Source organism: Lolium rigidum, chromosome 7 (genome assembly GCF_022539505.1).
Source record: "Lolium rigidum isolate FL_2022 chromosome 7, APGP_CSIRO_Lrig_0.1, whole genome shotgun sequence".
NCBI lineage: Eukaryota > Viridiplantae > Streptophyta > Magnoliopsida > Poales > Poaceae > Lolium > Lolium rigidum.
The window spans coordinates 106,648,778-106,670,931 of NC_061514.1; the positions used below are offsets into that span (position 1 = coordinate 106,648,778).

Consider the following 22,154-nt stretch of genomic DNA (forward strand, 5'->3'; position numbering starts at 1 on the left):
ATAAAACATTGACACAAATAAGAGGTAATAACTTTTGAATTGTTTAAAGATAGCACTCAAGCAATTTACTTTGGAATGGCGGAGAAATACCATGTGGTAGGTAGGTATGGTGGACACAATTGGCATAGTTTTTGGCTCAAGGATTTGGATGCACGAGAAGAATCCCTCTCAATACAAGGCTAGGCTAGCAAGGTTGTTTGAAGCAAACTCAAGTATAAAACGGTGCAGCAAGACTCACACATGAACATATTGTAAGCGTTATAAGACTTTACATCGTCTCCTTGTTGTTCAAACACCTTAACCAGAAAATATCTAGACTTAGAGAGACCAATCATGCAAACCAAATTTTAACAAGCTCTATGTAGTTCTTCATTAATAAGTGCAAAGTATATGATGCAAGAGCTTAAACATGATCTATATGAGCACAAAAATTGCCAAGTATCAAATTATTCAAGACATTATACCTTTCACCACATGAAGCATTTCCCGTTTCCAACCATATAACAATGAACGAAGCAGTTTTCAACCTTCGCCATGAACATTAAAAGTAAAGCTAAGAACACATGTGTTCATATGCAACAGCGGAGCGTGTCTCTCTCCCACACAAGCGTGAATTTATTCAAAGAATGCAAATAAAAAGACGAAAATAAAAGCACACAGACGCTCCAAGTAAAGTACATAAGATGTGACGGAATAAAAATATAGTTTCAATAGAAGAAACCTGATAAGTTGATGAAGAAGGGGATGCCTTGGGCATCCCCAATCTTAGACGCTTGAGTCTTCTTGAAATATGCAGGGATGAACCACGGGGGCATCCCCAAGCTTAGGCTTTTCACTCTTCTCGATCATATATCATCCTCCTCTCTTGACCCTTGAAAACTTCCTTCACACCAAACTTAGAGCAAACTCATTAGAAGGTTAGTGCATAATCAAAATTCACATGTTCAGAGGTGACACAATCAATATTTTGTATGTAAGTATTTGTATGGCAATTATTAATGCAATAAGAAAGACACCCATGCAGGACATCATCAATATCAAGATCCTTAATATCTAACAAAGAAATTTTTCTTGATAACTCTTCACACTTCAAAAATAAGGTAAGTTCATCATGCTGATTAGGAATAATTTCATCATCACAATACAAATTTGCAGCACTCATGGGGTTCGAATTATCATTGGAGGAGCATTGAAAATTAAAATGACCAATTCTATGGCAAAGTTCACAAATAAAAGGATAGACGGCACACACTTTTTCTCCAAGATCATCTAGAGCCCTAGACCATTTTCTAGTTTTTTCATTCCTATGATGGATACAATATTCATCTTCGATTTGGTTAATTTCACAAATTCTATGTATTCCACAAAAATTAACATGCTTATAGGAAATAGCATTTTCAGAAGTTTCAACATGTTCATTGCAATCTTTAATAACAGTTTCATCCTTCATGCAAGCGTCTTTAAAAGGTTCATGATACTCGGAAATTCAATTCGGCTCCCGGGTGCATATGCTCCCTCTACCAACAAAACATATTTTGAAGTGTGGAAAAATTTTGACAAAAAAATCTACATGTACATCTCCATAATATATGTGTATGCGTCAAGTTTCACGAAAAAATAGTATTTTTTGTGGCCTATATAAAAAAGAGAAAACTTATCCTGTGAAAAGCATTATTTTCAAGACTCGAATTTTGTCTTTTTTACACACGTCACATGATAAGTTCATTTTTTATGAAACGACTTTGTGAGCGCGTAGCACATGAAGATGTACGTGCGAATTTTTTGTTTCAATTTTTCTGAAATTTAAAATATGTGTAAGATGCATTTCAAAATATAGGGAGCATATGCTCCCATGTTCCAAAACATCACTCCCCATGATACTTATCAAAATTCTTCCTAGGCAATTCAATGTGAGAAGCAAAAGCTTTATAAAGATTTGCAATAACTTGAGAGTCAAGACCATAAGTAGCACTCATATTTCGAAATTTATCGGTATCCATAAAAGTTTCAATGCATTCATAATCATAATTTATACTCGACTCTTTACCTTTGTCGTTCTCCCAATCTTCGGCGCTCTCCCGAATCCGATTAAGAAGGTCCCATTTAAACTCTTCTTTGTTGCGTGTGAATGATCCAGAACAAGCAGTATCCAGCAAGGTTTTATCCTGAAAAGAAAGTCTTGCATAGAAATTATCAATGATAACATTACCAGGAAGCTCATGATTGGGACATTTGAGCATTAAGGACTTCAATCTCTCCCATGCTTTGGCAATACTCTCCCCATCATGAGGCCAGAAATTATATATACGGTTTCGATCTTTGTGAATTTCACTTGGAGGATAGAACTTAAAATAAAATAGAGGCACAATATCCTTCCAATCAAGAGAGCGCCCGTCCTTCAGCAGTTTATACCAATGCGCCGCTTTACCAGATAGCGACATAACAAATAATTTCTTCCTAACTTCATCCATTGAAATACCTGCACACTATAACCCGCATAATTCTTGCAAAAACAGTAAAATGATCTTCAGGATGAACAGTTCCATCCCCTTCATAGCGGTTATCCCTAACACGTTCAATAATTTTCATAGGTATTTTATATGAAATACTTTCAGTAGGTGGTTTTAAAATATCACAAACATCATTAGAGTTATCGCATATGGGAGATAAATTATTATCAGAGCAAATTTTCTCCCCTAAAATTGGGAAGCTAAAAAGATCACAAAAACTAGCTTCCCCAAGCTTAGACTTCTCCATAGCATTAGCAGTAATTGCATTCATACTAATAACATTGCTACTAGCATGCAAATAAGGTTCCATAGGTTTTTAAATTTTCGTATTAAACAATTCTAAATCAGGAAAAAGATTAAAAAGCTCACTAATTTTGTTGTTGTTTTCCATTATGCCTAACTAGTGAAAATAAAAACAAGAAACAAAAAGATGCAATTGCAGGATCTAAAGGAAATAGCTTCGAGCACTTACAATGGCAACTAAAAATAACTTAGTTACCTGGGACCGGAGTATGAGTGCCTTTTACCTTTCCTCCCCGGCAACGGCGCCGTAAAATAGCTTGATGTCTACTCACGCTTCTTTTCCCGTAGACGGTGTTGGGCCTCCAAGAGCGAGAGGTTTGTAGAACAGCGAGCAAGTTTTCCCTTAAGTGGATCACCCAAGGTTTATCGAACTCGGGGAGGAAGAGGTCAAAGATATCCCTCTCAAGCAACCCCTGCAATCACGATACAAGAAGTCTCTTGTGTCCCCAACACACCTAATACACTTGTCAGATGTATAGGTGCACTAGTTCAGCGAAGAGATAGTGAAATACAAGTAGTATGGATGTATATGAGTGGTAATAGCAATCTGAATAAAATATGGCAGTGAGTAAACATGCAACGAACGATAAGTAAGCGGTGTTTGCAGTATTGGGAACAATGCCTAGGGATCATACTTTCACTAGTGGACACTCTCAACATTGATCGCATAATAAATTAATAACTTCTTCTCATTTGTGCTACATACACTCTTTTGTTGGATGACAAACACCAGTCGTTGTGTAGGGCTACAAGAGCACCTCAATGCCGGAGTTAACAAGCTCCACAACATTCGATGTTCATATTTAAATAACCTTAGAGCATAATAGATCTTTGCAAAATAAACCGAGAACTAACATAGCATACACACTGTCCACATTACACTATGAAAGGAGGAATAGATCACATCAATACTATCATAATGACAATTAACTCCACAACCTACAAGAGGTCATGATCATAGCCTACGACAAGAACCACACGGTGCACACACTAGCACCTTTACACCATGCGAGGAGGAATAGACTACTTTAATAACATCACATGAGTAGCACATAACTAGTAGCGATACAAAGATCATCATATGGATCTCAATCATGTAAAGCAGCTCATGAGATCATTGTATTGGAGTACGAGAGAGAGATTAACCACATAGCTACGGTAGAGCCCTCGGCCCTGTGGGAGAATTACTCCTCCTCATCATGGGAACAGCGATGGCGGTGAAGATGGCGGTGGAGATGGCTTCCGGGGGCAATTCCCCGTCCCGGCGGCGTGCCGGAACAGAGACTTCTGTCCCCCGAATCTTGATTTCGCGATGACGGCGGCTTTGGAACTTTTCTCGTATCGGGGTTTTTCCGTGTCGATGTTTTAGGTCAGGAAGGCTTTTATAGGCGAAGAGGCGGAGTCGGAGGGCTGACGAGGCAGCCAGACAACAGGGGGGCGCCCCCCTGGGCCGCGCCGGCCACCTGTGTGGGGGCCCTGGGCCTCCACTATGGACCCTCTCCGGTGTTCTGGAAGCTCCCGGGAAAAATAAGATGTTGGGCATTGATTTCGTCCAATTCCGAGAATATTTCCTTACTAGGATTTCTGAAACCAAAAACAGCAGAAAACAGGAACTGGCACTTCGGCATCTCGTCAATAGGTTAGTTCCGGAAAATGCATCAAAACGATATAAAGTGTGATCAAAACATGTAAGTATTGTCATAAAACAAGCATGGAACATCAGAAATTATGGATACGTTTGAGACGTATCAATGGTGGTCGGGCCTTCCATGAATGAAGGCCTTGCACGCTCGCTTCGCTGCCTTTGTGGCGTTGCGCGAAGAACTTGTTTTCCTCACGGGCATCTTGCGAGAAATTCTCGCGCCACGCCGCCATAGCGTGCTCGTTCGTCCCGGCGATGGCGAGCCGGCACTGGCGGCGGCGCTGCCTCTCCTCGTCTGTGACTGTGCGGTGGGGGCGCTAAGATCTCCGCTTGGGCGGCAGAGTTCACATCGTGAAAGTTCATGTCGCGGCGCGAACATCAGAGCCACCACGCCCACCGAGTTGTAGGCGCGTGCGCGTCCTCGTGCGCCGTCTCGAACATGCCGAGGGTGATGCACTCGTCGACTGCACGGATCTCGGCGTAGAAGTTGCCCGATGGTCGGAGGCGCACGCCACGGTAGCAGGAGGAGCTGCGACGCGAAGGCATGTCGGCGGCGGTGGAGGGGGCGAACTCGGAGCGGCGCTTCGACGGTGGAAAACGGTGGAGAGGTGCTGGCGCTGTATGAAATAGATTTGATGAAAGTAGGCGATGCTGGGAAACAAGCTATCCACCCAGTCGATACTGCTGCTCAAGTCGCGATCAGGCACAACCGGGGTCACCAATTTGTGTCAAGTGTCAAGGGAGAAATAAGAATGTGACAACAGCTTATGGCAAAGTGGAGAAGGCGAACGTAAAAACGCACGCAACACCTGTGCAGTCACTCACTCGCCCGGACTGACACGTACTCCCTCCGTCAGCGAATAAGTGTACTTTTAGGAAATAAGCTACAACTTAGTTCTCTCTCATATTTTATGGGTCTTCACTCTATTAATTAAATGAGGAGAATGATGATTGGTGGTTAAGGTGGAGAAGAGAAATGAGGATTGGAGGATGGAGTTGGAGAGTGATTAGGAGAAGCTAATTGCATTAATTAACTATATTGATAGTGTAGATGTACATTTTTTTTAAAACAAATTTTAAACGTAGAAGTACATTTATTTAAAGACGGAGGGAGTAGTAATCGTGGCTCATTTTCCATTATGAATTTTTCCAGCCGAGAAAAAAAGTACAGAGTACTAGTCTTTATTCCCCATTAATTATGCTTGTGGATGATGCTGCCCACGAGCAGATGAGCTCGTGGCGCGGCCGGCGTTGGTCCACGCCCTGCGACCCTGCACAGCGAGAGCCAGAGTCCCACCCAGACACAGTGGTGCCGCCGGTCCATGCATCACCTGGCGCCGCGGGCGGACAAGGGCACGCTGCAGCGCACGTTGCGCACGCTGCCCGCACGCACGCTCCAGCTGAAAAAGGAAGAGGGTAGATCCACCCTTGGTCACCACAGAGTACTCCAACTAATTCAGTATGTTTAGGAGTAGGGTTAGCGCCGACGGTGTGAGTTGGTTAGGCTGATTGGAGTATTTAATGATGCTCGTGCTCGTTTTCTGCCACAGCTGATCTCGCATCCCCTCTGCTAACTGCTAACTGCCAAGTCAATTATTTTTGGAGAATACACCTTGCAAAGTGTATCAATCCCATAGAAGAACTGCCAAGGCAATTAGAGTTTTCGTAATAAATATCTTAGCGCGATATCATAGAAAGAAATATTTATGTGGTACCATAGTAAATTGTGAAAGATAGTGGTGTCGTATCTTAGCTAAGAAACAATACTTTCATGAAGCCATTGGCAAAATACAATTCTAGCCCAATTACATGAATGCATGTCCTAAAAATCATTATATGAAGAGTATTTAAAAGATAATGCATCGAAATAGTGGTATATCTTACCTAGAATAATGTTCTAAGAGCCAATACATTACCTAAGACCTTAGGATTTGAACACTGCTTATACTCACCAAATCTTATGATTAATCGATTACTTTATTCTCTCAAAAATTGATTTTTTTAAGAAAGACATTTCTGAAAATCTATTTTGGCTCATAGGTGTAGATACACCCATTGCCCAAACATATTTAAAATGTTGGAAAATTCTGAAAAAAAAACTAGGTGTACATCCAAGCATCTAAGTTGGCACATAAAGTCTCGTGAAAAAATAATATTTTATCTGACTTGTGTAAAAGTATAATTTCCGGTGTTCCAAAATAGCTTCTCACGAGATTTTTTTTGTCTTTTTACACAATCCACGAAAAAAAATCTTTTTCTCGCAAATTTTGTGTCCCATACATCCAGAATTTTTTACATATTGAGTGATATTTATAATGCATTTTTAATAATAGGTGCATTTGGACCTATGAGCCAAACCACCGTGTCCAACTATTTTGGTAAAATAAATATATTAATACCAAGGGAATATCAATTATATATGGTCTCTGCAACAAAACAATGCCAAGAACTAATATAGACATGAAGGAGTGTTTTCAAAAAAAATATAGACATGAAGGATATACAATCAACCAAAACAAGAACAAAACTAAAAAATCCACTCAACTGATCGGGGAAGCAGCAAAAACTACCACCAATGGCCACACCTAGATTGCGGAAAATATACTTCAAAAACGTCGCGTCCAGCAAGGACATGGTGCACAAACTTGACACCATCATCGCCAGATCGCCCGATCATGTGTTTTCATCCCGAAGAAAATCCAAAAACTCTAGACAATACCTTTAACAAGTAGACGAATGGAATCTTGATATGAACCTCTATTCACATTTTCGAGGATCTGAAATCCCGATTCGAAATTTCTAGTGAAAACAGTGAAAGAAAAAGAAGACACGGAAATACTAAGAGTGGAGAAAGGGAGGCCGAGTTACAACTAGCCCTTTATTCTTTTAATAGAAAATCAAATTTTGTACTTTTAAAAAATCCTAAAAAAGCGGATATGGCCAATGATATATCCTACAATGGTGCAAAAATTAATATAAAATTATTTGAATTCTAGAATACATAGAAATACAAAAAAATATTATAAGTTTTATAGTTTTGAAATATGCACTATTCTCTATACTCATATTTACGCATTAGCCATTTTTACGTACCCTATAATACAAAGTATTACGTGGTGCGAGTTTGCACTTCTATTGTATGCATCATTGGCTAAATATAGGATTTTCTTTTCAATTTTTTAGAAAAAGACCTAGCTCAACTTTTTTTTATATAGTTTTCCGACGAAATACCCCGTACCTGCGTGCTAAAGATGCACACGGTGAGTAGGTACACACGCCGAAGACAAGCCACCTCCGAGGCGCTGAGCACCGACGACGTGGCATATCTCGGCCACCTCAATGTGCTTTGTTTATCCACTCAAGTGGACTTTTGTAGCTCGTGCTCGGTGCAATGCTTTATATCTTTGTCCACAATAAAAAATTATACACACAAGTGAAATAAAACAGCACATACTTCCCTCAAACACAAAACAACACATACTCAAAACTAATTATTAGGATTAGTTGCAGGAATATCCATCAAATTTTAATGGAAAAAGAGAGAGAGGAAGGAACAGGGGAACCGGTCTACTCTTGCACCGGCACCCATGAAAGTTCCCACTTCCGAGCGAGAGTGAAACCAGCAGGAAGCAGGCAGAGCTGCGTTGCAATTAAGTGCCAGATGCGGTAAAATACTCCAACTCTCGCTTTGGTTTTGGCTGGCTCTCTGTCTCTGGCCTTTCCTTGTTCTACGACTATCTATCACAGCCGCTCTCCGGCCCGGCGCTGCACGGACTTTTACTCCTACGCCGTCTCCCCCTTTGCCACTTTTGGAGACCTCAAGGCCGCCTCTCAAATCCAGAGGAAAAAGGAGAGAAGCTCCCCGTCCAGCCCAAGAAAAGGTTTCTCTTCCACCTCCCCCACCTCCTCCTCAATCTCGCCATTTTCCCACCCCGCGAGGCCGGTTCCTGGATCCTAGATTTGGCTACCCGGGGAGGGAGCGGAAAGATTGGATATTTATTTATATTTTATAAGGAGGGAGGGCGAGGTGATGGGGGCGTCGCTGCCGCCGCCTGATCTGTCGAGGTCCGGCTGGTGGACTGGCTCCTCTACAGGACCTGATCCGTATTGGTTCCAGTGATCTGGTCGTGTTCGGCTGCTCGTGCCCGCGGAGCCAGGGTTTCTTGGCCGGCCGGCCGGCTGGGTTCGGCTGATTGGAGATCTTGTGCTGCTGGGTTAGTTCAGGGGCTGAGGATCTGCGTAGATCCCTCTTCCTTCCTGCTGCTGTTTTCTGGAGGTGTGATATTGCTAGGGTTTTGGGGGTGCTGATAGGTTGGCTGCGGTAGGAAGATGATCAAGCAGATCCTTGGCAGGCTGCCGAAGAAGACAGGGAAGGCCGGCGATGGCCGGGATGCTGCTACGGGCAACGGCAACGAGCCGTCCAACTCTTACAGCGTTGCGAGGAGTGTAGAGCCTGGAGGGAACAAGAGGGCAGGAAATGGGGAACACCTCGCACCGGCTGGCTCAGGCTCTGGTCCGGCGGTGAATGGTACTGTGGTGTATCACTCCAACGAGCCGCTGCCAGCGTTCAAGGACGTGCCGGTCTCGGAGAAGCAGAACTTGTTTGTCAGGAAGGCCACCCTGTGCTGCGCAGTGTACGACTTCGCGGATCCGACGAAGAACCTCAAGGAGAAAGAGATGAAGCGGCAGACGCTTATGGAGCTCGTTGACTACGTCACTTCCGCGAATGGCAAGTTCTCCGAGGTCATCATGCTGGAGATCAGCAAGATGGTGGCCATCAACCTGTTCCGGAGCTCCAACCCCACCCCGCGTGAGAACAAGGCCATGGAAGGAGTTGACATGGAGGAAGAGGAGCCTCTCATGGACCCGGCGTGGTCGCACTTGCAGATCGTTTATGAGGTTTTCCTGAGATTTGTTGCGTCCCAGGAGACAGACGCGAAGCTGGCCAAGAGATACATCGACCACTCCTTCATTCTCAGGCTGCTGGATCTTTTTGACTCGGAAGATCCTAGGGAAAGGGACTATCTGAAGACGATACTCCATCGGATATATGGCAAGTTCATGGTGCATCGTCCCTTCATCAGGAAAGCAATCAACAACATCTTCTACAGGTTTATATTTGAGACAGAGAAGCACAACGGTGTTGCAGAGTTGCTGGAGATCTTGGGCAGTATAATCAATGGTTTTGCCCTGCCACTCAAAGAAGAGCACAAGTTGTTCCTTCTCCGTGTGCTTGTCCCCCTTCATAAGCCCAAGTCTGTAGCACTGTACCATCAGCAGCTATCATATTGCATCACGCAGTTTGTTGAGAAGGACTGCAAGCTTGCTGACACTGTTATTAGAGGTTTGCTCAAGTATTGGCCTATAACAAACAGCTCAAAGGAGGTGATGTTCCTGGGCGAGCTAGAAGAGGTTTTAGAGGCAACACAGCTTGCAGAGTTCCAAAGATGCATGGTTCCGCTCTTCCGTCAGATTGCCCATAGCATGAACAGCTCGCACTTTCAGGTTAAATCTCACCACACATATACTCAAGTTTTGAATGCATATCCATTTTATTGATATTTATTGGTTCTTGTCGTAGTTCATTGTATATATACTCTTTAGTCTTTACTGCCTAAGTTTCTGATTATTTTGTTGGCTTGTTGTTCATCAGTGTGTCAGCTTTCACGTCTTTCACAGATTAAATTAGTTATAGTTTTGTTCCCTGAGTACGAAAATATTGACATTGGCAGACTATGCCTGCATTACGGTGTACCCTTTCTTTCCATCATATTTTTCTCACTATGTAAATAGATTTTTTAGTTGTCTTGTCGTATGGTTAATCTTTAATTATGTATAGTGGAGGAACACTGACAACCTTTTTCTGTGATCTACTTTTGCGCATTTGTCTATCGGTTCTAGGAAGTAAAAACACTTCGTTAGATGGGGTGCTATCAACCTCTTATCTTAGAGGAGACACCACTAGGTTATTCATTTTAACATCACTGCAACTTTTGTTCTCTTGCATGAAACCCTCATATAAAAAATGAATTGCTACATCCCTGGTAGTTCGACCATTAGACACTAGCACTATAAAATTATCATATTTCTCTGTGGCAGTCCTTTAGACACCACTAGCACATTGCTGTGTACCCTTTCTTTCCATCATATTTTTCTCACTATGTAAATAGATTTTTCAGTTGTCTTTTCGTATGGTTAATCTTTAATTATGTATAGCGGAGGAACACTGACAACCTTTTTCTGTGATCTACTTTTGAGCATTTGTCTATGGGTTCTAGGAAGTAAAAACAGTTCGGTAGATGGGGTGCTATCAACCTCTCATCTTAGAGGAGACACCACTAGTTTATTCATTTTAATATCACTGCAACTTTTGTTCTCTTGCATGAAACCCTGATATAAAAAAGATTTGCTACATCCGTGGTAATTAGACCATTAGACACTAGTACTATAAAATTATCATATTTCTCTGTGGCAGTCCTTTAGACACCACTAGTTGATTCATTTTGACTTCACTGCAACTTTTGTTCTCTTGCTTGAATCCCTCGTATAAGAATGATTTGCTACATCCCATGGTAATTAGACCATTAGACACTATTACTATAAAATTATCATATTTCTCTGTGGCAGTCCATTAGTTGGTCTGTTCACATGTTAATTGTAAGACACCTGTTCCAAATTTAGTGGAACGTAAGGATGGAACTCATGTATTTACTTATTATCCGCCCTTTTTGTTTTGATTCATCAGTTTCTATTACTTTTAGTGGGAAGTTGGAAGTACTGCCTTTTGCTTTAGGTAAACATGGTGTCTTCTTAATGTTTTGATTGATAACATTTGTTCATTAGTTCCGGATAGTTAAAACCTGTATATTTGCTGACTGGCAATCCTTTTCCAAGTCATGTCTGAAACAGGCTGTACATGTTTTTGTACAGTTTGGATTTAGGATTTGCTTTCAGCTTGGTAATCATGGTGCGGATTATTCTGCAGTGTTGCTACAGAGCTCCCATCATCTAAGTAGCACCTATCTTACAATAATGTTCATCATCCAGAACAACATTAGGCTTTTTTTTTAGGGGAACATTAGGCTTTTATTGTTCATGTTAATCTGGTGATTTTTCTTAACTGTCTGTATTTACTGTATAATTTGTAGCTTACTGAACTTTCCTGTAGCTACATCCAACTTGGTGGTATCTGTAAACTGAACTTAAGGGTGCAACTGTTGTATTTACCTCTTCTCTGTCCTTTTGGCTTTGATCAGTTTCTATTAGTTTTATTGCGACGCACTTTCTTCTACAAAACTGGTTTGCTGCTTTAGGTAAAGCATGTTGTTCTTCTGAAATTACTGTTTTGATTGAAAACACGTTAATCCATTTGAAGTCATGTCTGAAACAGGTGTACATGCTTTTCTACAGTTTGGGTTTACCATTTGATTTCGCTTGCTAATAATGCTGTGAATCTATAGGGTTCTCATAATCTGATAGCACTTATAATAACTGTCAACAACCAGAATAACATTAGGTTTTAATTGTCCATGTTAATCTGGTGATTTTTCCTAACTGTGTACTTACTAGAGTACTCTGTATCTCACTGAATTTCCACTGTAGCTACATCCAATTCGGTGGTATCTGTAAACTGCTAAACATTAATAAACAGTGTAAAGAATATTATTCAGCAAAGCATATAACCTAACTTTCAATATTTTCTCCTTGTATGTTGGTAGGTGGCAGAGCGGGCACTGTTTCTATGGAACAACGACCACATTGAGAACTTAATCAAGCAGAATTACAAGGTGATACTACCCATCATCTTTCCTGCACTTGAGAGAAATGCCCGGGGTCACTGGAACCAAGCTGTTAGGAGCCTGACATTGAATGTGCGCAAGCTATTCTCTGATCATGATTCTGCATTTTTCGGAGAGTGCATGCAGAAGTTTGACGATGATGAGCTCAGGCAGGAGGAATCCTCTTCGAAGCGAGAAGCCCTCTGGAAGCGCTTGGAGGAAATGGGTGGTATACCCAATGGCAAATCCAGTCAATAGAATACCCCATAGCAACCGCAATCGTGCAATCCTTTGAACCATGCGCGATTCTCTGGAACTTGGGCTGTGGTTGTAGTGTTGAATTTTCTTTTCTTTTTGGTTGGTGAGTTGGCTTCCCCCTGTTCTAGGCGGGTGGGGTTGTATTTGGTTTCGTGAGGATCAAAGGGAAACATACAGGAGAATTTCTGCGAGATTTGGCATGTGTAGTGTCATGAATCAGGATTTCGTATAGACCAATAAATAGCGTCAGGTTTTATTGAGGATATGATGTTGGGTGGTTTACTTGAATGACAAATGATCATTTTGTTGTCCTTGTATGAGCTAGCATTGTGTTTTGTTCTTTGTATGAACCTTTTTTTTTTTTGGAGAAAGAGGGCCTTGCCCTGGCTGGCTCCATTTCATAGAAAAGAAATCACGTCCATTACATCCAAAGATTTTTAACGCATCCAGCACCAAGAAGTTCACCAAGACCAGGAGAGCTACAGCCTCATGATCCCAAACTTAAAACACCCAAAAAGACTCACACGCAGCCAGCTTTATATAAAAGCTAGGTACTCCCTCCGGTCCTATGAAACACGTCTTAATTTTGTCTAAATTTTGGTATATTTAAACACTATTTAGCATCTAGATATATTCAAATTTAAGGAAAATTAAGACAAGTTTCATGGGACAGAGAGAGTATGAATTTTAGTTCCACACTTTCACTCACTGTTCAGTTTGAAAACACAGAGCATTTCATTTTGTAGAACAGATAGCACATCTACTCACAGATTTTCTCTTTCACGCATTGATTCCAAACTGAAATAAATGGATGGATTCATCATAGAAGCAGCAGTCGTTTTAGGCAATCCTCTGCAGACTGCAGTTATCTCTATCCATAATAGTTATGTTACAAGTCAAATTCTCAGATAAAAAAAAAGACTTTTGCTAACCCTCCTCCTTTGTGCTGATTTGATATGCAAAATGTAAAAGCTAAAACAAAGTCTTGTAAGGGAGCTTGAATAGGGTTCTAGCAATGAGATGCTCCAACACAAGGAAAGCCTACAGGTCAATGACTCGCGATAGCTTCTGGATGCGGTTCAGCAAGAAGTCTCCTTGCTTGATGGTAGACTGGTAGAAGGCGTTCCGTGAATCAGGTCGGTTTGTCTCCAGGACACCGGCAACTTTATCAATCTTGCAGTGAAGCTTCCCGGCAGCAATAAAGCGCGACAATTCCCTGCATCGGAGGTAAAATGTCAGCCACATCAAAATGGACATGCATGATATCAGAACCAGGACATGATGCCAGAAGTAACATCAACAAAAGCTCTTACTGGTCTATGAAATCAACTGTCACACCAAATGAGACAGCCATTGCTTCCATCGTCACACTCTTGTATGACTCAAGAAATTGTGAATAGACAACAGTGCGCACTTCACGCATGAAGTAGCGGAAATGAGGTTGCAAGTAACGGTCTAACTTGATCTGCTCTGTCAGGCCAGCTGAAAATGAATATCAAGCAGATATGAAAAATCCAAGGAGCTAACCCCAGCATAACCGTCAAACGAGCACTACCGATGATCATAAATAAATGCAAGAATAATTTTATGAGAGAACAAAATGTCTGTTACTTACAAAATGCCACAAAAAATGACTTGTACTGACAATTGTAGAGGGAATTGAGAAACTCAGACAGGTGAGGTACTTTGCCAATTACAGCCAGGATCTCAGGTGCGTCCACCACCTGTCAAAATACTTGTCAACCCAAATCCTATCCACAGCCAAGCCAACAAAGATGACTTGAAGGACAAAAGATGAATACGTACCTTTTGTTTGAGAGATACACGGTCCAACGTGATAACACTTGTAAGGACCGTGTAAAAGATGAACGTATCATAGGGGAACAACTCATAGGTCGTGAAAGTTGAAATGGAGTCCAAAAATAAGCTAGTAGCCTTCTTGAAGTCTCTAGTGGCCATACAGTACAAGCCTTCATACACTTTCAATCTGTTCTTCCTCTCCCAGTCACCACCCGCCTCAAACAAGCTTCAATCAGGAAAAGGAAGTTGCTCAGTATTAGACATTAAAATGCAAAAAAAAGGCAGAACAGCAAATAGCTATACTACAGAATTTCATGCTTACATTTTGGCCTTGTCGATGGACTTTGAGATGAGATCAAAGTCCATATGGAAAAGGCCAATCTGCAACGCGTAGAAAACAAGGTCCATCTTTTGCCCAACAGCTACAGTTTTTCCTTCAGTAATTTTAAGCTGCTCCAGTGCCTTTTCCTGAAATTTTGGATGTTTAGTTTAGACAAAAATGATTGCAACATGCATTGACAGCCTAAAAGCGGTGTAGAAGACACCATATTATACCTTCTCGCCAACTCTGATGAAATACAAGGATTTGGCTAGATGGGCTTCGCGCACTTCACTCTCACCCAAGTTCTCTTCAGCATCGGCGATCCTTTATGCATAAATAAGTGAAGAGAAGCTAAGAACCAAACACAGCATATTGGCAAATTAAATGAAACACAACAATAAGGCGGGAAAAAGAAGCACTACACTTGCGAGTCCCGATACCAAGAGCTCAGTTTTTCACTTCGACTAAATGGACCAATGTTTGCAGTAAAATTTCTGACTGCTTAAGCTGCAGGCCATTCTAGAGGTAAGTGATTCATTCGTGCATAACTCAATTCTGTATTATATGTTGAAAAAACTCAATCCTCTATTTACTATTAGCCACTGTTCCACTACTGATGAAGATGGTTGGACGCCAAGAACCTAAACAAGCATCCATTGGTATTGTCCAAGATCCAACATCATAGGAATGGAAATTTGCTACTATTAGAAGCTCGAAAAGTTAGTTATGGAAATAATGTTATGGATGCAAGTGGATGGTCCGGCGGGCGTGGCGGACAGCCCGCGTGATTAGGTGCGTTGTGCAAATTGGCAAAAGACTAGCGACTATGTGAGTCGGACTTTTCAAACTTAGCGAACTGAAACATCTGAGTAGCTAAAGGAAGGAAAATCAACCGAGACCCCGTTAGTAGCGGCGAGCGAGAGCAGAACAAGGGTTTTCATCAAAAGAAATCCGAAGCGGTTTCATTCGATTTGTTGTGGATTGGATGATGGAAAAACCAGCAAGCAGCAAGCGTAGGCTGTGTTGCCGTAGCGCGCCCTACGGAGTTGTACAAAGTCAGCAACCGTTTTGGGGCGCAAGCATAGGCAACACAGGACTGATGACGGGGTGGGGCGCGCAGTGAACTGGTTTTCTAAAAAGATTGGAAGATCCGGCCAGCAAAACCAAATGGACAGTTCCACCATATAAAGAGTTCTCAGAGCCAAATTATAGCAGAGTCTATCTGTAGTGGTCAAACTACGAACATTAAGGCCAGCCAAACAATTAGATGGGACGCATCAACGCCCGAGCGAATCACTGAAACCTAGAAACTACCCTGATAAAATTCAAGCAGCAAAAGGGTAAGCCGGCGAGATCCGCTCACTTCTCGTCGAACTTGCGGGTCTCCTCCTCGATCCTGCCGCGCATCTCCGTGAGCAGCGCCGCGTCCGTCTCCAGCACGCCGCTGGCCCCCAGCGACTCGTACAGCGCCGCCATGTCTGGAGCAATCACATCACATCGCATCAAATCAAACCGCCGAGCCACTGTTGAGGAGGCGAATTGGAGGAGAGGGGGTATGGTACCATCGGATTTTACTGCGGCGAGGACGTCGTCGCGGAGGCCGACCTTGGCGAGGTCGTCCAGGTCCGGCTGCGAGAGGAGGAAGAGCTTGTGCGCTAGCACCAGGTGCGGCTGCTGCTTCCCTTCCTCGCCGCCGCCGCCGTCCATCTCGCCGCCGCGCTTTGCTTCTGCCGCAAGAGATGGGGAGAGACTAGACTAGAGAGAGCAGAGGAGGAGGAAGCTTTTTTTTTCACGAGCTAAAGAATTTAATTACTGGCAGAAAAAAAAATACTCCAGAGTGGTTCCACGTGGGCGCATCCAAACCGTCCGTTTCTTGATCTGATGGCTGCACATGGTGGAGACATGTCGACTCGAGAAGTCCAAGGCCAGAACACCGACCGAGCCAGACTCCAAACCCCTCCGCGGAAACCCTTCCGCATCCATGGCCGCCGCCGTAGCCGCAGCGCCCGTGGCGGACCAGCCGCGCCGGCGGAAGCCGACGCCGGGGCGCGGGGGCGTGGTGCTCCCCGCGGGGCTCTCCGAGGAGGAGGCGAGGGTGCGGGCCATCGCGGAGATCGTGTCCGAGATGGGCGAGCTCTCGCGGCGCGGGGAGGACGTGGACCTCAACGCGCTCAAGTCGGCCGCGTGCAGGCGCTACGGGCTCGCCCGCGCGCCCAAGCTGGTGGAGATGATCGCCGCCGTGCCGGAGGCCGACCGCGCCGCGCTGCTCCCCAGGCTGCGCGCCAAGCCCGTGCGCACGGCGTCGGGGATCGCGGTCGTCGCCGTCATGTCCAAGCCGCACCGATGCCCCCACATCGCCACCACGGGCAACATCTGCGTCTACTGCCCCGGAGGCCCCGACTCCGACTTCGAGTACAGCACCCAGTCCTACACTGGGTACGAGCCCACCAGCATGCGCGCCATCCGGGCAAGGTGATTTACTTACTGCCCATGCTGTCAATACATTGTTGTTAGAAATTACTACAAAAAAGAGCGTGGTTCAGTTTGCATTGAAATTAGAAATTATGTAGTACCTGCAAAAAAAAAACAGTTGAAAATTATGTGATTGTGAGACGAGCTAAGGACTCATGGACTGTACTGCAAACAAGGTTCTCTAGTTGTTGACTAGTGATCCATTTCACCTCCTGACTTGAAAATCTAATGGCCACAGGTTGTGTTGATTGATGTTTCCATACAAGTACTGTTAATCATTTTGACTACTGTAGATATGCTTTTGAGAATTTATGTACTGATCTGAATCTGCAATCTTACTGGGAACAGCAGGAGCTCTGCTTGTGCATCTAGAGTTTTAGACACAGATAGTTACAACTTACAAAAACGTGAAGACCACGGCATCAACCCCCTATACACTGCTCGATCCAGCAATCAGCCCCAGAGAAAACACACCAGTTATCCCCTCTCACCTACTCGAGCAGGCCAAAATCGTCTCTGAGTTGTTTTGCCACACCAATCGCATTGGCCTCTTGACCTTCAAACTTCCTTCTATTACGTTCCTTCCATAATTACCACAACACATAACAAGCCAGTGCAATGTTTTCCCTCTTTTCGGCCTTTCGCGCTATGTCGTAAATCTTTTCCTCCACCATCCCAAAATCGATGTTGCTTGCAAAGCCGCTGTAGCTATCTCAGGGTTAGAGGGGATGAAAGAAGACTGTAGCTATCTCAGGGTTAGAGGGGATGAAAGAAGACTGTACTTCTTTTGCACAAGGGCATCTCAACATCAGGTGTGCCGCTGTCTCGACTTCTTGATCACACAGCCCACATGCGGGTTCATGAGCCCATCCTCTTTCTAGTCTGTAAGCAGTCCATTTTCTGTTTTTGCAAATTAGCCAGATGAAGCATCTGAATTCGCCCTCAACTTTAGATTTGCACACCCTCTCAAGCCTAGATTGGGGCAGACGGCACAAGAACTGCAGGTCATAGGCAGCCTTCGCCAAGTAAAATCCCATTAGCCGTTGAATTCCAAATATGCTGAAGCAGCACAAGGTTGTGGAGGAACAGCTCCACCGTGTTGCTACAATGTGGACAGCACAAATGTTGAAGGAACTGCTTCAACGTGCAAACAAGGTTCTCTAGTTGTTGACTAGTGATCCATTTCACCTCCTGTCTTTGAAAATCTAATGGCCAAAGGTGTTGTGTTGATTGATGTTTCCATACAGGTGCTATTAATCATTTTGACTACTGTAGATATGCTTTTGAGAATTTACTGATCTGAATTTGCAATCTCACGGGGAACAGCAGGAGCTCTGCTTTTGCATTTAGAGTTTTAGACACAGATAGTTACAACTTACAAAAACGTGAAGACCACGGCATCAACCCCCTATACACTGCTCGATCCAGCAATCAGCCCCAGAGAAAACACACCAGTTATCCCCTCTCACCTACTCGAGCAGGCCAAAATCGTCTCTGAGTTGTTTTGCCACACCAATCGCATTGGCCTCTTGACCTTCAAACTTCCTTCTATCACGTTCCTTCCATAATTACCACAACACATAACAAGCCAGCGCAATGGTTTCCCTCTTTTCGGTCTTTCGCGCCCTGTCGTAAATCCTCCCCAAAATCGATGTTGCTTGCAAAGCCGCTGTAGCTATCTCAGGGTTAGAGGGGATGAAGGAAGACCGTATTTCTTTTGCACAAGGGCATCTTAACATCAGGTGTGCCGCTGTCTCGAGTTCTTGATCACACAGCCAACATATGGGTTCATGAGCCCATCCTCTTTCTAATCTGTCATCAGTCCATTTTCTGTTTTTGCAAATTAGCCAGATGAAGCATTTGAATTCGCCCTCAACTTTAGATTTCCCCACCCTCTCAAGCCTAGGTTGGGGCTTACGGCACAAGAACTGCAGGTCATAGGCCAAGTAAAATCCCATTAGCCGTTGAATTCCAAATATGCTGTCCGGAGGGTCTGAAAGATGAACTGATTGAATTTTATCCCAAAGGCATAAGAATTAGTGGAGCTCATCGCCTCATCCTCTGAATTGATCCACCTGTCATTAGGCAACACCTCATTGATGTAAATAGATTTTCCTTGGACAAACCTCATTTGTAGAGGGGCAGCCTCAGCCAGCGCCACCCCAACTAATCCATCTGAATTTGCAATTGTAGGTACAATCCATATGTGCAGGCCAGAAGCAGGATAGATCAGCTCAAAAGGCTCGGACATAGTGTGGATAAGGTTTGTTTCTAGCCCAACAGAGTATTTTGTTTCTATTTGAGTGATTTCATGTACAGTCCAGTTATGTTGGAGGCATTATAAGCGCAAAGTAATTCAGATACTCTTCTGCAGGTCGAGTTCATTTTAATGGGTGGAACTTTCATGTCATTACCAGCTGATTATCGTGATTATTTCATCAGAAATCTTCATGATGCTTTATCTGGACATACTTCTGCTAATGTTGAGGAGGCGGTTTGTTATTCAGAACATAGTGCTGTCAAATGTATCGGTATGACAATTGAGACGTAAGGGTCAATCAACATCTGCCCATGCTTCTTGGTTGCATATGAAAATTCCCTATGATTTTCCCATGAAACATCTAATTAGTCTCTTTATTTCAGGAGACCTGATTATTGCCTGGGGCCTCATTTGCGGCAAATGCTAATTTATGGATGTACTCGCTTAGAAATTGGTGTTCAGAGTACATATGAGGATGTTGCACGTGACACAAACAGAGGCCACACAGTAGCTGCTGTTGCTGATTGTTTCTCTTTAGCAAAAGATGCCGGTTTTAAGGTTATTGCTCACTGGCCCACTAACTCCTCTTGTTTAATTAACTTCCTTGTTGCTTTAGCAATAGCTCTATTTAGGCCGTCTTGGGTTATGATTTGTGCAGTTATCTTAATGCATAACGTGTTACTTTTGGTAGGTGGTTGCGCACATGATGCCAGATTTACCTAATGTCGGAGTTGAAAGAGATATGGAAAGCTTCCGAGAATTTTTTGAAAATCCAGCATTCCGAGCAGACGGTCTAAAGATCTATCCAACTCTTGTGATTCGTGGAACTGGTCTTTATGAGCTGTGGAAAACTGGAAGGTACTATATTTATCTAGTGTTTGATACACTGTTTCTTGCTTGATCTTATGTTCATTCTCAGAGTGAGAATTGAGTACTTATATATCGGTGATATTTGCTGTGTTTCAGGTATAGAAACTATCCACCTGAGCTGCTAGTGGATATTGTAGCCAGGATTCTGTCAATGGTACCACCATGGACACGAATCTATCGGGTCCAGAGAGATATCCCTATGCCTCTTGTTACTTCTGGTGTTGAGAAAGGTAACCTGCGTGAGCTTGCTTTGGCTCGAATGGAAGATTTGGGCTTGAAATGCCGAGATGTCAGAACCCGTGAGGCTGGTATTCAGGTAAATGCAGGGTCTCTTGAAGTCACTTTCACATGCTTACAATTAATTAACGACGTGTCCTCATTATTATTCTTGTTGTGCATCTCCATGTAGGATATCCATCACAAGATCAGGCCTGATGAAGTAGAGCTTGTCAGGCGTGATTATGCTGCAAATGAGGGCTGGGAGACCTTCCTCTCATATGAGGACACACGGCAGGTACTTATATCCTGCCAGCCAAAGATATGTTATGGTTTATGCTGCTTTCCTGAATAGGCAAGACTTTTCTAGTTTAATTAAGCTCAGTGTCCTTCTACATGGGTAGGACATTTTTTAACTTATCCATATAGTTATTGTTGTATTGGTTTCACTTATACAAACAATTTTTAATCTGTCCTGCTTGTAAATGTGCTTTTAAGTTGCTACTGGTGCATAGAGTTTATCATTGGGATTCTTATTGTCTTGCTAATTGTACTCACAGTTTCTCTTTGTAAATTCCACAGGATATCCTTATTGGCCTGCTGCGCTTGCGCAAATGTGGCCGCAATGTTACAGGCCCTGAACTCGTAGGGAGGTGTTCAATTGTCCGAGAACTTCATGTCTACGGAACGGCAGTCCCTGTGCACGGTCGTGATGCGGAGAAACTACAACACCAGGTGAATCTCTCACGCTAACAACCCCGTGTTTTAGTTGTCCTGAAAGACCGTACTTGGGATATATGCTGTGCTCAAAATATTAAAATCAGGAGTCACAAAGTGCAGTGCACACTGCACAGTGACTAAATGAAACAATTGCTCACAATGATTGTGCTTAGGCTTTTATCATGGTGTAATTGTTGACTACCCCCTCATGGTTCATTGTTTGTTCAGATATTTACGTTGGTTCTGCTAGTTTTTTCAGCTGGCTAACATTTGTTCTATTTGCCATCGTCTTCAGGGGTATGGGACTCTCCTGATGGAAGAAGCAGAAAGGATTGCTCGTAAGGAGCATCGGTCGAAGAAACTGGCTGTCATCTCAGGAGTTGGAACCCGCCACTACTACCGCAAGCTTGGTTATGAACTTGAGGGGCCTTACATGGTCAAATGTCTGTCTTAGTTTGTTTCAATACCAACAGTGATTGTATTGCAATTACAAAAATCAATGTACTTATGCTGTCAGTGTAATGTATTTGTAACATTAGTGGTTTTGTGTTTGCCGTCCTTTCAGAGCATTGAGCGCACTATACCTCTTGGCAGAATGATGTCATCCATGCGATGAAGCTGATTTACCAAATAGTACGCCATCAAAGTACTACCTCTGTCCTTTTTTAGATGTCAAAAGTTTGTCTAAATTCGAATGTATCTAGACATTTTTTAGACATAGATACATTCAAATTTAGATGAACCACTGGACATCTATTAATGGACGGAGGGAGTACAATGGTGTCATCCATTCCATCCTACTTACCATGTAACTACTCTACCCAATACCAACACCTATAAAAAAATGCCATTTCAGAACACACGATGATTTAATTATTGGGAATGAAAAAGTCACACCTATTTGTTCCAGATTTGAACTGGTTGGTCCTGAAGCGCTCTACCAGTTTGATATGTATATGCACCAAACTGGTTCGAGTTTGTTGTAAAGTTTTTGTGGAATATT

The 22,154-nt window shown here is 43.1% G+C and overlaps 3 protein-coding genes across 3 annotated transcripts; 2 read left to right on the plus strand and 1 right to left on the minus strand.

The window, feature by feature from the left end:
- The first annotated feature begins 8,158 nt into the window (after positions 1 to 8,158).
- On the plus strand, positions 8,159 to 12,804 carry LOC124675148 (serine/threonine protein phosphatase 2A 57 kDa regulatory subunit B' theta isoform-like). Its single transcript, XM_047211217.1, has 2 exons — positions 8,159 to 9,960; positions 12,174 to 12,804. The coding sequence occupies exons 1-2, from the start codon at positions 8,785 to 8,787 to the stop codon at positions 12,489 to 12,491; spliced, it is 1,494 nt and encodes a 497-aa protein (XP_047067173.1). The 5' UTR covers positions 8,159 to 8,784; the 3' UTR covers positions 12,492 to 12,804.
- A 486-nt stretch (positions 12,805 to 13,290) lies between these two features.
- LOC124674056 (26S proteasome non-ATPase regulatory subunit 6) lies at positions 13,291 to 16,367 on the minus strand. Its single transcript, XM_047210089.1, has 8 exons — positions 16,176 to 16,367; positions 15,977 to 16,091; positions 14,847 to 14,937; positions 14,614 to 14,759; positions 14,298 to 14,517; positions 14,107 to 14,215; positions 13,805 to 13,973; positions 13,291 to 13,707 (listed from the first exon to the last, which is right to left on the minus strand). Exons 1-8 carry the CDS (start codon positions 16,318 to 16,320, stop codon positions 13,533 to 13,535), a joined length of 1,170 nt encoding a protein of 389 aa, XP_047066045.1. The 5' UTR covers positions 16,321 to 16,367; the 3' UTR covers positions 13,291 to 13,532.
- A 227-nt stretch (positions 16,368 to 16,594) lies between these two features.
- LOC124675045 (elongator complex protein 3) lies at positions 16,595 to 21,734 on the plus strand. Its single transcript, XM_047211108.1, has 9 exons — positions 16,595 to 17,085; positions 19,279 to 19,348; positions 19,460 to 19,632; positions 19,729 to 19,903; positions 20,037 to 20,203; positions 20,312 to 20,531; positions 20,625 to 20,729; positions 21,014 to 21,166; positions 21,447 to 21,734. Exons 1-9 carry the CDS (start codon positions 16,595 to 16,597, stop codon positions 21,603 to 21,605), a joined length of 1,713 nt encoding a protein of 570 aa, XP_047067064.1. The 3' UTR covers positions 21,606 to 21,734.
- Positions 21,735 to 22,154: the final 420 nt, after the last annotated feature.

Bases quoted from the DNA above. Each gene is read 5' to 3' on its own strand.
- LOC124674056 (XM_047210089.1), bottom strand. From the start codon at position 16,320: ATGGACGGCGGCGGCGGCGAGGAAGGGAAGCAGCAGCCGCACCTGGTG. The intron at 16,092-16,175 runs GTACCATACCCC...TGATTGCTCCAG, and splicing joins CGCCGCAGTAAAATCCGATG to ACATGGCGGCGCTGTACGAG. The intron at 14,938-15,976 runs GTGAGCGGATCT...TTATGCATAAAG, and splicing joins ACCCGCAAGTTCGACGAGAA to GATCGCCGATGCTGAAGAGA.
- LOC124675148 (XM_047211217.1), top strand. From the start codon at position 8,785: ATGATCAAGCAGATCCTTGGCAGGCTGCCGAAGAAGACAGGGAAGGCC. The intron at 9,961-12,173 runs GTTAAATCTCAC...GTATGTTGGTAG, and splicing joins TGAACAGCTCGCACTTTCAG to GTGGCAGAGCGGGCACTGTT.
- LOC124675045 (XM_047211108.1), top strand. From the start codon at position 16,595: ATGGCCGCCGCCGTAGCCGCAGCGCCCGTGGCGGACCAGCCGCGCCGG. The intron at 19,633-19,728 runs GTAAGGGTCAAT...TCTTTATTTCAG, and splicing joins ATCGGTATGACAATTGAGAC to GAGACCTGATTATTGCCTGG. The intron at 21,167-21,446 runs GTGAATCTCTCA...CATCGTCTTCAG, and splicing joins CGGAGAAACTACAACACCAG to GGGTATGGGACTCTCCTGAT.